The sequence below is a fragment of the Sciurus carolinensis genome, chromosome 3 (assembly GCF_902686445.1).
Source record: "Sciurus carolinensis chromosome 3, mSciCar1.2, whole genome shotgun sequence".
Taxonomy (NCBI): domain Eukaryota; kingdom Metazoa; phylum Chordata; class Mammalia; order Rodentia; family Sciuridae; genus Sciurus; species Sciurus carolinensis.
Genome location: NC_062215.1, coordinates 66521253 through 66536021, shown reverse-complemented (window position 1 = coordinate 66536021; position 14769 = coordinate 66521253). Strand labels below are relative to the sequence as shown.

At 34.0% G+C, this 14769-nt stretch overlaps 1 protein-coding gene and 1 non-coding gene across 7 annotated transcripts in view; one reads left to right on the top strand and one right to left on the bottom strand.

Moving 5' to 3' along the window:
* Positions 1 to 1159: 1159 nt before the first annotated feature.
* The window catches only part of Atad5 (ATPase family AAA domain containing 5), a 58487-nt gene continuing 44877 nt past the window's right edge, over positions 1160 to 14769 (bottom strand). For 5 of the 6 annotated variants that reach the window (XM_047546826.1, XM_047546821.1, XM_047546823.1 and 2 more), the window contains exons 20-25: positions 14382 to 14446; positions 8616 to 8796; positions 4918 to 5099; positions 3729 to 4585; positions 2681 to 2839; positions 1160 to 2575 (exon numbers count right to left, since the gene is read on the bottom strand). In XM_047546826.1, coding sequence (XP_047402782.1) covers positions 2497 to 2575; positions 2681 to 2839; positions 3729 to 4585; positions 4918 to 5099; positions 8616 to 8796; positions 14382 to 14446 — 1523 coding nt within the window. In that variant the 3' untranslated portion in view covers positions 1160 to 2496. The remainder of the gene's footprint in view (positions 2576 to 2680; positions 2840 to 3728; positions 4586 to 4917; positions 5100 to 8615; positions 8797 to 14381; positions 14447 to 14769) is intronic. The other variant, XM_047546825.1, reaches the window with a different exon arrangement.
* Positions 6825 to 6897, top strand: Trnav-cac (transfer RNA valine (anticodon CAC)). The gene has a single exon. It is a non-coding gene; the product is annotated as a tRNA-Val (tRNA).

Sequence of the window (14769 nt, the reverse complement as noted above, 5' to 3'; positions counted from 1 at the left end):
CCCACTGCCTGGAGATGGTGTGCACTCTAGACTTCTTGCCATACACATGTAAGTCTCCACATTATGTTTGATTGTGTACTTTCATCTCCACCATAGAAATGAGATACATAAACCACACATAAGTAAAAAGGAAATTAGTCTCTTTTCTTCCAGATCACCACTTTTGATGTTGTTTTCTACTTTGGCAAATAGCTTTACCAGGTACGCAGTTGTTTATGCCAGAAATATGGCATTGTGTCTCCCACATAGTTCTGGAAATAGGTATAAGGGAAAATACCAATTTTAAACATTTATAGGATAAGATGCAAAGTATTGAAAAGTCACATTTGAATTTTGGTACATTTGATTACTTTTATCACAAAAGTGAATCTAAATCTTAGAGGGATTTATTATCTTTAAGAAGGAGGGGGCTGGGGATGTGGCTCAGTGTTTGAGCATTTGCCTAGCATGTTTTAGGCCCTGGGTTTCATTCCTGCCACCATGAAGAAAACCAAATAGGCTGGGGATATAGCTCAGTTGGTAGAGTGCTTGTCCAGCACGCACAAAAAAACCCAAAAAAACAAAACAAACAAACAAACAAAAAAACATGTAAAACTATTTCCCTAAGTTACACTAAGCAAAATAAATAAATAAATAAATAAATAAATAAAATAAAAATAAAAACTAAGTATGTCCCTATTAGGGAGGAAACCACTGCAATTACTTATTACCTAGATATAGTTCCTATGGAGTTACTTTACTTTGGTTCATCAATTCTTGAGAATTACCAGTTTCTAATGATAAAACGACTAATTATCAGGTAAGTGGTCTAGTGAAGGAACTCAAAAGAAAAAGAAAAAAGAAAAAGATTAAGTATACTTGATAAAAGCTTTAGAGCCTGGGTCAGGAGGATCACAAGTTCAAGGCCAGCCAGCCTCAGCAACTTAGTGAGACCCTGCCTCAAAATAAAAAGGGCTGGAGATATGGCTCAGTGGTTAAGTGCCTCTGGGTTCAACCCATGGTACAAAAACAAAAACAAAAACAAACAAAAAAAGGCTTCAGAAGACCTTATTCTCTCCTGTATAGGATTGAAATCTGTTAGACACAGTTCATATCTGAACCACCACAATAAACACATTTACCAAGATGATTACATTTTGAACTCCTACAGAAATACTGTGTAAAGCCTTTAACCTTTAATTAGATCGATATACTAATCAATACAAGAAAAGATACATTGAACAATAAAGTAAAAACATCTTCATATACATTTGCAAACAGCTATGCATCTATACTTTTAAAAACTACAAAATGAGGATCCTTAATTTGAGTTAAAAATGCAATTCATCAGCTATCTGAATATTAATATAAACATCTGAAATATAGAGCGATTTTAAACACACCTGATTATCCAATTGCAAAATGATCTCACAAGACAGGATATTTTAAAGTCTTGTCACTAAAATAAAAATATATATGTTTTCCCCAAAACAACCTTTCTGGGAATGCTAGCATGTGCCTGTAAGCCCAGCTACTTTGGAGATTAAAGAATTGCCTTAGCCTAGCAGTTCTGGGCTAGCCTGGCCAACATAGCAAGACCCCATCTCAAACAAACAGGGCTGGGGATGTAGCTCAGTGGTAGACCACTTGCCTAGCATACATAAGGTCCTGGGTTCCACCCCTAGCACTGCAAAAACAAAACAAACTTTAAGTTAAAATGGCTATTATATAGAAACTTTATGGTAGAATCCACCTTTGTTACGTTTTTAATGAACCCCAGCTTGGCCACAATAGATAGATTAACTATGTTATGAAGTAAAACACCAATTATATAAAAATGTAAGAAAAATTTACAAAGCAAATGATTTGAGTTGGCACAATATAGAAAGATATACCCATACAGGAGTCCTAAAAAAAGATTTATGAAAACTATAATTTAGAATGTCAATTTTCCTTTGTCAATATTCAATAACAGGCAAAATATGCTGAAGGAATATACTAGATAAAAACTCAGGAAGTTCTGATTTTTCTGAAAAATGAGGCATAATTTTCTTCCTAGGAAGTTTTTGAGTATTACATATGTAATTTTATGTTCTGTATTATGTAAACTTATTACCATTTAGGTACTTCATATTTACAATGACAGAACACTGATACTTGTAAAAGGGTGGATTACAGGTAGCAGGAAAGGGAAAGATTATAGATTAGTTTTGTATTGAAACATCTTGAGAAATATCTTAGTGAACTGTACTTCCAATAAACAGCTCAGTCACATACAAAAAATATATCAATAAAGCAAAATTAGATAATGCACAAATGCAGAAAAAAACTACCACAATCATATATACAATTTATATCCCAAACTTTTTCATTTTAAATATTTGCACAATAAAAAAATATGTATAGTCTGTTTAAATGTACATTAAGAGAAATAAAATCTTCCATGAAAATCAACATAATACAAAAATGCATCTTAACGACAACATAATCTGTACAAGGCATTGTTAACAGAGAATATTAAGGGAACTCAGCTGCCAAAGTATTCACAGTGTCTTTTGGAATGTCAAGATGAATTCCTTCAAAATAGTGCAGGAACCTGTCAAAATTACAAAGAAAAAAAACAACAATATTTTCATCTGATGAGAATATTTATTAATCCTGAAATAGTTCTCTAAAATGTTATTTTTTGTAGAGCCTTTACCTTCTTTTACTTTTTCCTTGTTCTTTTAGCTTCTCAGTTCTACAGATGTTGCGAAGGGTTGGCAGGTATTCAATTACACTAGCTTGTCTGTTACCCAGGTTCAGAAGAGATCGACTAGAAAATACACTTTTAATGACTGCTATCCTCTTCCAAGCACTGCTGGAAATGAAAAGTAATGCATTACTTTTTATTTTTATTGCCCAATAAAAATGTAACAATCCCAAATATAACCAGCTTTCCTGCCTCTGGTCTAGATTGGATGATACTTCTAGATTAATTTCCTGTCAACATATTAATCACTCTCATACATACTAAAAATATCTTTTAAAATCATTTATTTATTTATTTATTTATTTATATATTTTCAGGGCCGAGGACTGAACTCAGGGCCTTGCACATGCTAGGCAAGCACTCTGCCACTGAGCTAAATCCCCAACCCCTTAAAATTTATTTATTTTTATTATGCTTTCTTTTTTGGTACCAGGGATTGAACCCAGGGGCACTTAAACCACTGAGCCACATCTGCAGCTCTTTTTATATTTTAGAAACAGGATCTCGCTGAGTTACTTAGCGCCTTGTGAAGTTGCTGAGGCTGGCTTTAACTCGCAATCCTCCTGCCTCCACTTCCTCGGCCGCTGGGATTACATGTGTTGTGCCACTGCGCCCCAGCTCTTAATAAAATTCTTGATGGCTATCTGCTGTCAAACTTCTTTCCCTGTCACTCATGAGTTTCTCAAATCTAGCCCACCCTAATCTTCCTCAGCAATCACTCTGGTCTCCTTAACTATCATTAGAAGCTACATTATTAATATAAAGGACTTAACATGATCAATAGACCATTATTTTAAAAATTAGTAAGAAGAAAAAATCTAGTTATTTCCCCTTTGTCATTTATCTGAAAAATAAAAAGCAAAGTGGCTGGGGATATAGCTCAGTTGGCAGAGTGCTTGCTTCGCATGCACAAGGCCCTGGGTTCAATCCCCAGCACCACAAAAAAATAAATAAATAAAAATTAAAAAAATAAAAAGCAAAAAGAAGTAAGACTTACTCTAAATCAGTTGCTGACTGGCTAAAGCATACATTATTTTGCTTTTGTGAAACATGAAAAGTAAGATCCTTGGTTGGATCTATTCCTAATTTCTTGCAAGAATTCAAGGAAGATTCCAATGCTTTTGAAATAGTGGAAGAACATTTAGTAAAGGTAAGAGCTTCTGCAGTTGCCTTTAATTCTCTAGAGCTTTGAGAAGTCCATCCATCACTACTCTCAAGACTAAACTCATCACAAAGTCCACTTTTAACCTTTCCACCTGTCCAACGAAAGTCATTTTTCCTAAGTTCCTTCTGTTCCTTTACATCAGTTAAAAGGGCATCGAAGAAGGACATGTTATCCATAAACTCAGTGAGAGAATTTAAACAATGAGAAACAAGGACAGAACATTTTTTTTCTGCTGGTGTTTTAGGAGGACAATGAATAGATTCAATGCTAGACTCTAAACTCTTGTTCTTTGTCCCTGAACTGCTTTCTTTGTCTCTGGCTTTGCTTTCTTCTAAATTTGAGGAAGATGCAGGGGATAGGTTAATAAATTCAGAAAAGTCCAAGTCAGTGTCAAATAAGTCACTATCATCTAGTATCACCATCTTTTTCTTATGTTTCTTTTTTTGTGATTTATTCAATGGCTTCTCTCCTTCAGAACATTTCCTAGTAAGACACTTCATGCTTCTTGTTGCTGTACTGGCATCCACAGTTACTGATGAGCCACAGAGGGTCTTTGATTCTGGAATGATAGCAACTGGTAATGGTAGAATAAACTCAAGATTGTTATATAAAAAATCTACATTCCGTAGATGGAATTCTGCAAGAAGCTGGATGAGTTTATGCCAGTCTTCCCTTGTGGTGATTTTGTGCTGAAAAGCAATTTTGAATACAGAAATGTTATAACAATACATACATTTAAATGTTTTTCTACCCATATAAATATAGTGTTGTCTGTATTCTATTTTTAAAATACTTAGTCACTTATCTCTTATAATTTTATTAGGCTACACTTAATACACGAATATAGAACGGAGTCTAAAAACTAAATTTAGACTACTAACTTGAAGTAAATGCTCTAATATTTAGTATATATTCCAATTCAATAAATAAAAAGGCATTTAACAGTCATTTTACTCTGAAATTACCAGTTTATAGATGAAAAGGAATATAAATTCAACATTCCAAAATACATTAAAAATACCTTTAAAAATGAAAGTAAATCTTCAGATGGGGAAAAAATGTTCTTGAGTCCAAACAATGTCTCAACACAGCCAGTGTCACATTTGGGAAGGTCTACACGATTGCTTTTGGTGTTTTTAGTGTTATTTTTGGAATCAGGGCCATCTTCTGAGCAAATCAGTTGTTCATTTCTGCTACTTCCTCCTACAAAATTAATAACAAAAAAATCTTAGGTATGTATATTTTAAACACATTTTATCAAGCAATTATTTAAAGTATGAGATGCTTTGACACCCTTTGGACCTATGCTCCATTTTGTTCTCCACATAAGGATTTAAGAGAACAAATACAAGCATTTGTTCATTAAGAGAACAAATACAAGCACTATTCGTAACAACAGCTATGTCAAATAAGGTGATGTTGGCTTTCAATGCAATTCAATAGAAAAAGTGCAAAGACTGAATGCGTGTCAGAGATGAAAAACAATTATCTAATAAATTCATAAAAGATATGCAATAGAGTGTTTAGTGGAGCACCCCTGTAGTCCTTACTACTGAGACAGGCTGAAGCAGGAGGATCACAAGTTCAAGGACAGCCTGGGCAATTCTGAGACACTGATTCAAAATTTAAAAAGGGCTGGGGATGCAACTCAGTGGTAGATTACCCTTGGGTTCAATCCCCAGTATCACTCAATAAATCAATAAATAAAAATGTAAGCTGCTGAGGATGTAGCTTAGGAAGCTCTGGGTTCAAAATGTAGTACTGCAAGGGTGGAAAAAAGATGTGTGATTTCTCTAATGATCACAGAAATACAAATTTAAAGTTACATATTGCTCACGTTTCACCTTTTAAAATGGTAAAATTAAAAAGAGTGGTAATTGCTGGGCATGGTGGTACAATGCCTGGAATCCCAGCAACTCATGAGGATGAAGTAAGAGGATTGCTAGTTCAAAAGCCAGCCTCAGCAACTTAGCAAAGCCCTATCTCAAAATAAAAAATAAAAAGGGTTGGGGATGTGACTTAGTTTTTAAGCACCCCTATGTTAAATCTACAGTACCAAAAAATAAAAAAATAAAAAGACTGATAGTAAAAAGATCAATAATCTAGTTCTATCAATTATACACATAAAAATACATATAAAAGAACTATCAAATACTATTAGTGGAAGTATAAATCGGTACTTCCAATTATCCCCTTCAGAGGGCAATCTGGCAATATTTACCAAAATATAAAGTATATGTAGCCGTTGACCCAACAACACACTTCTAGAATTCTCTCCATCAGAATTATTCAGAGACTTGTTCAGGTTCTATATAAAGATATTCACTGCACATCAGTATAAGAACAAACTGCAGATAATTTAAATGCCCATGAATTAAGTAATGATTAATGGTACTTCTATGGAATAGCATGCAGCTATGAAAAAGATCAGGGTAGAACTATATATTACCAATAAACTGCTAGGATAAAAATCAGTAACTAGAACTGGGGATATAGCTAGTGGTAGAGCACTTGCCTAGCATGTGTGAGGCCCTGTGTTTAATCCCCAGTACACCACTCCCCACCCCCAGGAAAAAGTCTGAAAATTTACTTTAAAAATTAACTAGGGGGCTGGGGATGTAGCTCAGTGGTAGAAAACTTCCAGACATATGTAAGGCCCTAGTTCAGTTTCTAGCACAGCAAAAACAGCAGCAACAACAAAACAAAACTATGCATATAAAATCACATATATGTGACTTGCAAACTTTGCTAAGTATATAGCAATATTATATATGCATAGATATAAAGGTCTAATGGGTGCTACCTTTAAGAAGTAGAGGACAGGGCTGGGATTGTGGATTAGTGGTAGAGTGCTCACCTAGCATGTGTGAGGCACTGGGTTTGATCTTAGCACCACATAAAAATAAATAAATAAAATAAAGGTGGGCTGGGGATATAGCTCAGTTGGTAGAGTGCTTGCCTCACGTGCACAAGGCCCTGGGTTCAATCCCCAGTACCACCGCCACCAAAAAAAGAGAAGAAAATAAAGGTATTGTGTCCGTCTACAACTAAAAAAGAAAGTACTAGAGGAGCATTTTCATTTATATATATTTGAATTGCCACAGCTGGTCTCAATCTTGTGATCCTCCTGTCTGAGCCTCCCAAGTAACTAAGAATACAGGTGTACATTACCACACTGGCCAGTCTGTTTCTTTAAAAGCAGGAGTAAAAATATGTAAGCTCTTCAAAAGACAAACTGTGTTAGAATTAGTTCCTGCTTTCTGAAGTTCTTGGGGACTGGGGAACGTTAGCTCAGTGGTATAGTGTTTAGTGCTCGATACCTAGCAATACCAAAAAAAAGAAAAAGAAAAAAGTTCTTGGTATGGCAATTTATATTCAGTGGCCTGACAATCGTAAAACTCATTTGTTTTTTATATCAGGATGCTTTTCATTTTCTATTTATTATATTTACCTTTTAAGAATTAGTTAAAGCTATCAGCTTACACTGAATTAAACTTATAGGTATGTCTACTTTGAAAAAGAATACTATGTAAAAATTCTGAGCTTATTAGAGGTAAAAAAATTATAGTGATTGCTATTATAGAACTTCACCTTGGTTCTATTTAAATATGTATTTCCCAGAGCAGAATCTGTACCTACAGAACTGTGACTATAGAGCATGGAAAGCACAAACTAGCAAATTCTTCAGGGAAGAAACATGATAACACAGGACCTGGCACAAAGGAAATATTCAGTAAGTGTCTGTGCTGTGAGTTAAGTCACAATGAAGACTGAAAAGCAATAAGAAACAAAAGCATTTCTGAAATAAAGTTCTTGGGAAATAGAATTACAGACTACTAAGTAAGCTAAAAGGAAGCTTATTTACTATATAGTCACATAAAAAGAATGAGATCTATCTATATATACTGTTGTACAAACATCACCAATATCCTTTTAATAAGTGAAAAAAGGAAGTTGCTAAGTAATAATTATAATTCTGTTTATTTTATAAGAAACCATGTGTATAAATGCATAAGTAACAGTTTAGAAAATTAAACAATCAAATGTTTGGGGAGGTAGGAAATGGGAGGGTTTTTGTTTTTGCTTTGTAGTGTTGGAGATGGAATCTAAGTCCTTGCGTATGTTAGGCAAGTGCTCTACTGCTGAACTACAACCAGTTACTTTTAAAATCTTTAACAACTACACAATCAAAAGTAATTTATAGATTATCTAGCTCAAACCTCTAATTTTCTAGATGAAGAAACAAGCTCAAAGAGGTAAACTTAGTTTTGGAGGTTACACAGAAGGGCAGCACAGGCAGGAAAAGATCTATTTCCAGGATCAGCTTAATAATATTATTCACTTAAGTGTAAAGTTCACAAAACTTCTCATGAGCAAAGCTGAGATATGTATATGTATTTTGAAGAGTAGCATGATAACTAGATGGTCAAAAATTTTATAGTCTTTCAAATATTTTGATATAACATGTATTTTAAAATTAGGTTGTGCCAGGTGTGGTGGTGCAGCAACTTGGGAGATTGAGGCAGGAGGATCACAAGTTTGAGATCAGCCTTGGCAATTCAGTAAGAACTTGCCTCAAAATAAAAATAATAAAAATAGGGCCAGGGATGTAGATCAGTGGTAGAGTGCCCCTGGGTTAAATCCCTAGTACAACTACATATACATACATACATACATACATAAGGTCCCATAATGGAAATTTCTCTTATATTAACTTACGACAATGGTATAATGGCCTTTCTTCTAAAAATCCACCTCCACTTCTAATCCAAAATTGCAGGAAAAGGATACTTTTTCTGATATCACAAGCATTTGCAGTTAACAAGGTTACAAAATCTTTTACATCAGTTCTGAAATTTTCAGTTAAGCATATCATTTGTAGGTAGGAGGCAACATTTAGCTTAAAAACAGAGAGAGTGGGAGAGAAAGAGAAACATGGTTAGTTGCAGTTATAGAAAGAAATAAAGCAATAATAAATCTAAACATTATCTGAAAATCTTGCTATAGTTCACAATATTTTAAGGTTTAAGAATGAAACTGCTCTAGGGCTGGGGCTGTAGCTCAGTGGCAGAGCACTTGTCTAGCACATGTGAGGCACTGGGTTCCATCCTTAGCACCACATAAAAATAAACAAATAAAATAAAGACATTCTGTCCATCTACAACTATAAAAAAATTTAAAAAAAATGAAACTGCTCTAAAACATAAAAGCAATATACCAAATGAAAGGCATATTTACATATACTTCTTTTATTTATTGTCTCCGTCCAAGATTAGAAGATTCTCTAATCTGAACATTTTACAAACCCTTAGGATTATGTAGCTCAACAGTATATTATATAGTCATCAAAATTATGAATACTATAACAATACTGAATAATATATTATTTTTTAAAACTGTAATTAGAAAACTATTAATGAGTACATAAAATTATGTATGTATTAGGTGTGTGGTATGTACCTATAATCTTGGCTACTCAGGAGGCTAAGGCTGGAGGATCAGAAATTCAAGGCCACCTTGGACAACTTAGCAAGACCCTGATTCAAAATAAAAAAATAAAGAGGGCTGGGGATTTAGCTCAGTGATAGATCGTCCCTTGGTTCAATCCATAGTATTTCAAAAAAAGGAAAAAGACCAGTGGCTTGAGAGGCTGAGGCAGGGGAGCAAAACTTCAAAGCCTGCCTCAGCAACTTAGTGAGGTCCAAAGCAACTCATTGAGACCCTGTCTCCCTGTCTCTATATAAAATACAAAAGGGCTGGGGATGTGGTTCAGTGGTTAAGCACCCCTGGGTTCAATACCTAGTACCAAAAAAAAAAGCATATATGGATGTAAATAAAAAATAGAAGGGGAAAAAATTTAAATATTTTATTTGTTATGAGTTAACAGACAAAAAGAATTCTTTCATTTTATTTAGTATTCCAGTAATATTGAGATTATATATATATATGTATGGTTTACAAAATATACATATAATATGTACATATATATGTGTACAATTCTCTTCACATTGTTTTCTATGGAAAATTTTCTTTTACCTTGAAAAGCTGAAATAATAAATTGTACTTAAATTTTGTAGATTTTTAAAAAACATTATTGCAGTTTCACGATACTAAAAAATTCCCTTTGAAGTGTTTGACTTTATTCTATAAATATTCATTACTCCTGCATACGTCTGGGCTTTATGTTTCCCATAAACTGGGAATTCTATATCCAATAATAGAGTGGTTAATACAGGAAAATCCTGCCATGTGTAATAACTATAAATGTATTAAATGTAGATAAGTTAAAATAACTACCTGAAAGCACAAGACTGTGAACAAAAGAAGACAAAGCTGGAGAGGGATTCAGTATGTGGACGAGGCAAATGGCACTGGTTAAATCCCTTCTCCCCCTTTAATTATTTTTGAGGGAGTGCTGCAGCAGGGTGGCTAATGTTTGAACCTCCCCTGTGTGAGGCCTCTCTAAAAGCAGCCCAGCTGGAACTAAAGGAACCAAAGACAAATTTGTGCTGCAATAAAGTGCAGGCAAATAGTTGTTCAGAGGAACTATCAGGATCCTGATATCCGTAATATCATTCACAAAGTCCAGGAGGAAAATCTAAACAGACACATGAAACTGGAAAAATAACCAATACTTCAGAGACAAAGTAATCAATAACAACTGAACACAGCCTCAGCAATTTAGTGAGATCCAATTGAGACCCTGTCTCAAAGTTAAAGACTTAAAAAGGCTGGAATGTAGATCAGTGGTAAAACACCCTGGATCCATTCAATTCCGACGACCCTAAATGGGGAACTCTACCATGTTCATTAATTGAAAAATTTAATATTAAGATGCCAATTTTCTCTCAAATTGATTTATGAATACAACATAATTCCCATCAAAATGCGGGCAGTCTTTTTTTGGTATGAGGGATTGAACCCAGGGGTGCTTAACCACTGAGCTATATCCCCAGCCTTTTTTAGTTTTTGACACAGGGTCTTAATAGTTTGATACAGTCTTGCTAAGTTATTGAGGCTGGCTTTGAACTTGTGATCCTCCTGCCTCGGCCTCCTGAAACACTGGGATTACAGGCCACCTCATCCAGCTCTGGCAATCTCTTTTTAAAAAGTAAAAATGAGTTAGAGGGCTGGGGATATAGCTCAGTTGGTAGAGTGCTTGCCTTGCAAGCACAAGGCCCTGGGTTCAATCCCCAGCACCGCAAAAAAAAAAAAAAAAAAAAAAAAATGAGTTAGAGGTGTAGTTTGGTGATCACATATGTGCTTAGCATGCTGAGGTCCTGGGTTCAAGTCCCAGCACTTAAAAAAGAAGGAAAAATGAAAAAGCAAGGAACTTAGAAAAACTAAGACAACTTAAAAGAATGACCAAAGTTGGGAACAAACTATCAGATGTCAAGATTAACTATAGAGTCATTGTAATTAAGAAATATGGTAAATCCAGGTGTGGTAGTACACACCTATAATCAGTACTAAGGCTGAAGTGGGAGGATCCCTGGAGTTCAGAAGCCTGAGACCAGACTGAACAAACAGTGAAACTCTGTCTCAAAGAAAGCAAAAGTATGTTGGCAATAATGGTAAATACATCAATGGAACCAAGTAAATATTACTGAAAGAGACTGACATATGTGTTGAGAACTACAATTATTTTTTAACATACCAAAGCAACTATATGGGGAAGGGAACCAGTGGAAATCCATATGGAAAAAAGAAATTTTGACTATTACCCTATACCAATCATAAAATTTAATTTGAAATTGATGACAGACCTAAATGAGAAAGCTAAAAATATTAAAAACATTTAAATATTAAAAGATACAAGAAATATAAGAAATAATATCCATAATTGTACTATACACATTTAAAATCAGAAAAATCAGATTTCATAACAAAGAAAACTAAGTGGTAAAATGGGACTTTTCATAATGATAAAGAAGTCAACTGATCAAGAGAATATGGCAATCCTAAATATAAATGCATAAAATAGTAGAGCTTTAAAATCTATGAAGCACAGATTGGGAGGCTAAGACAGGAAGATAACAAGTTCTAGGTCAGCCTGAGCAACTCAGTGAGATCCTGTCTCAAAATAAAAAAATAAAAAGGGCTAGTAATGTAGCTCAGTAGTAAAGCACCCCTGGGTTAGAACCTCAATACCAAAAACAAAACAAACAAAGAAAAAACAAAAACTCTATGAAGCAAAACCTGATAGAATTAAAAAGAAAAAGAAATATATAAATCCATAATCAAAGACCAAGTTTTAATGTTTTTCCTTCAACAAATGATAGTAAGGCTAACAACCATCCTAACAGGTGTGAGGTGATGACATCTCACTGTGGTTTTTATCTGCATTTCCCTAATGACTGTTGATAATCAACATCTTTTCATATACCTGTTGGCCACTTGTATGTTTTCTTTGGAGAAATGTTTATTCAAGTCACTGGCTCATTTTAAAAATCTGATTGTTTATTTTGGTATTGAGTTTTGTAGGAATTCCTTATGTTTTGACTGTTAACCCCTTATCAGTTATATAGTTTATAAATTTCTTCCCATTCTAAATGTTGCCTTTCATTCTCTTATTTTCTCTACATTGCAGGGGTCTTTGATTTGATATAGGCTCAGGTGCTCCCACCACTTTGGTGCCATCTGCAATGAGGTCTTCACAAGAGCAGAGCAGACGATGACACTATTCTGTTGAACCTCCAGATTGGGGAGCTAAATGAAACCTCCTTTCTTTATAAAGTTACACAGCCTCAGATATTTCCTTATTAGTAATAGCAGAAATTGAATACACCTGGGGCTCAATTTAGCAAAATATGTGCAAGGTCTGTACAATTAAAATTATAAAACATTGCTTAGAGAAATTAACCCCTCCCTTCATGAATCAGAAGACTTGATATTGTTTAATATCAGTTGTTCCAAAATTATCTATAAGTTTAATGCGATAACTAGAATAAACTATAAAAGTTGACAAGCTGTTTCTAAGATTAATAGGGAAATGAATAAGACCTACAATAGCCAAAACAATTCTGTAAAAAAACAAATTTGGGGGCTGGGGTAGAGCGCTTGCCTAGAACATGCAAGGCACTGGGTTCAATCCTCAGCACCTCCTTTAAAATATGTTCAAATCTTGGGGCTGGGGTTGTGGTTCAAGTGGCAGAGTGCTTGCCTAGCATGTATGAGGCACTGGATTTGATCCTCAGCACCACATAAAAATAAATAAATAAAATAAAGGCATGTGCTCATTTACAACTAAAAAACTATTTTAAAAAATATAATTCTAATCTTGATTAGATTAGATTAATCTAATCTTTGTCAAAACAAACTGAAACATACACTTAGACTGAGTGAATTTTACTATATGTAAATTATACTTCAATAAAGCTAATTAACAAAAAGCACATGAGCACATACATAGATGGATACCACCATTGTAGCTAAAGTTAAAAAGTCTGATGGTAACTGCAATTCTCATGCACAGACCAATTTGGCAGGTTCCTTTTTTTTTTCTTTTGCAGCACTGCGATTAAACCTAGGCATTCTACCATTAAGCAATATCTCCAAGCCCTATTTAATTTTTGTTTTGAGACGGTCTTGCTAAGTTGCCCAGGCTGGTCTTGAATTTGCCATCCTCCTGCCTCAGTCTCCTAAGTTGCTGGCATTACAGATATGCACCATTGCGCCTGATCTGGGAGACTCTTTAAAAAAATGTAAACAAATACCTAATGCATATAACTCAATAATTCCACAAACAGAACAGCATGGATGAATTTTAAAAACATGGGTGTTTCATGAAAGAAGCTAGATACAAAAAGGCACTCAATGTTTGTTTCCTGTAATTGGAAATTTCAAAACTAATCTCAAATTAATACACATTAACACGCAGGAATTTTATGGGGTAAGAGAATTATTTATATCCTAATTGTAGTGATGGTTTCACGAATCTATACAGGTATTAAAATTCACAGAACATAACACCCAAAGAAGTCAATTTCAATGTATGTCATTTTAAAATTAAAAATTTATTTTTCAAAGGTTAAAAAAACAAAGTAAACTGTTCTTCAGTGAAGAAAAACAGAAAAGAAATAATGGTTACTTCTAGTGGAAGGTCATGCTGACCAGAAGGCCCACAGAAACTTTAGAAAGTGATGGAAGTGTTCTATATTTTGATCAGGGTGATAATTTTACTGGTCTTTTACATATATTATCATTCACTGAATAGTAAGTACATCTAAGAAAAGTTCAAATTTCAACTGTATTCAGATTTTACCATTACTAAGGGAAAAAAAATCAAATGAACATTTGAATCTAGAAAAAACTTAAATATTTTTTAAAAATCTTTTTTAAAGGAAAAATAAATCAGAAGTTCCCTAAAACTCACAAAAGTTTTAATATATCTCTTAACAAATACATTTTAAAATTCTTATTAAAGAAAAAACTTTTTACACAATTATGGTATATAATCTATGATCATCAAAATTCAAAACTTACCAGAGAAGGAGTACTGAAATTGATTTCTTCAAAGTAGCCATCAAATATTAAACTAAATGTGGGATCTATAGAAAAAAAACAACCAATTTTTTTTTAAACACTGACTACTAAGTAACTTTTCCCAGTTATATTTGTATATCAAAATATTCAGCATTTCATTAATAATGAAAGTACAGTAGTCTACCCTTAGCCATGGTTTTGCCTTCTGTACTTTCAGTTACTTACAGTCAATGATGGTCTGAAGATATTAAGTAGAAAACTGCAGAACTAAACAATTCATAAATTTTAAATTGCATGACATGATGAGTAATGTGATAAAATCTCAAGCTGTCCTGCTTGAGACATGAATCACCCCTTCATTAGGTATATCCATGCTGTATATGCTTCC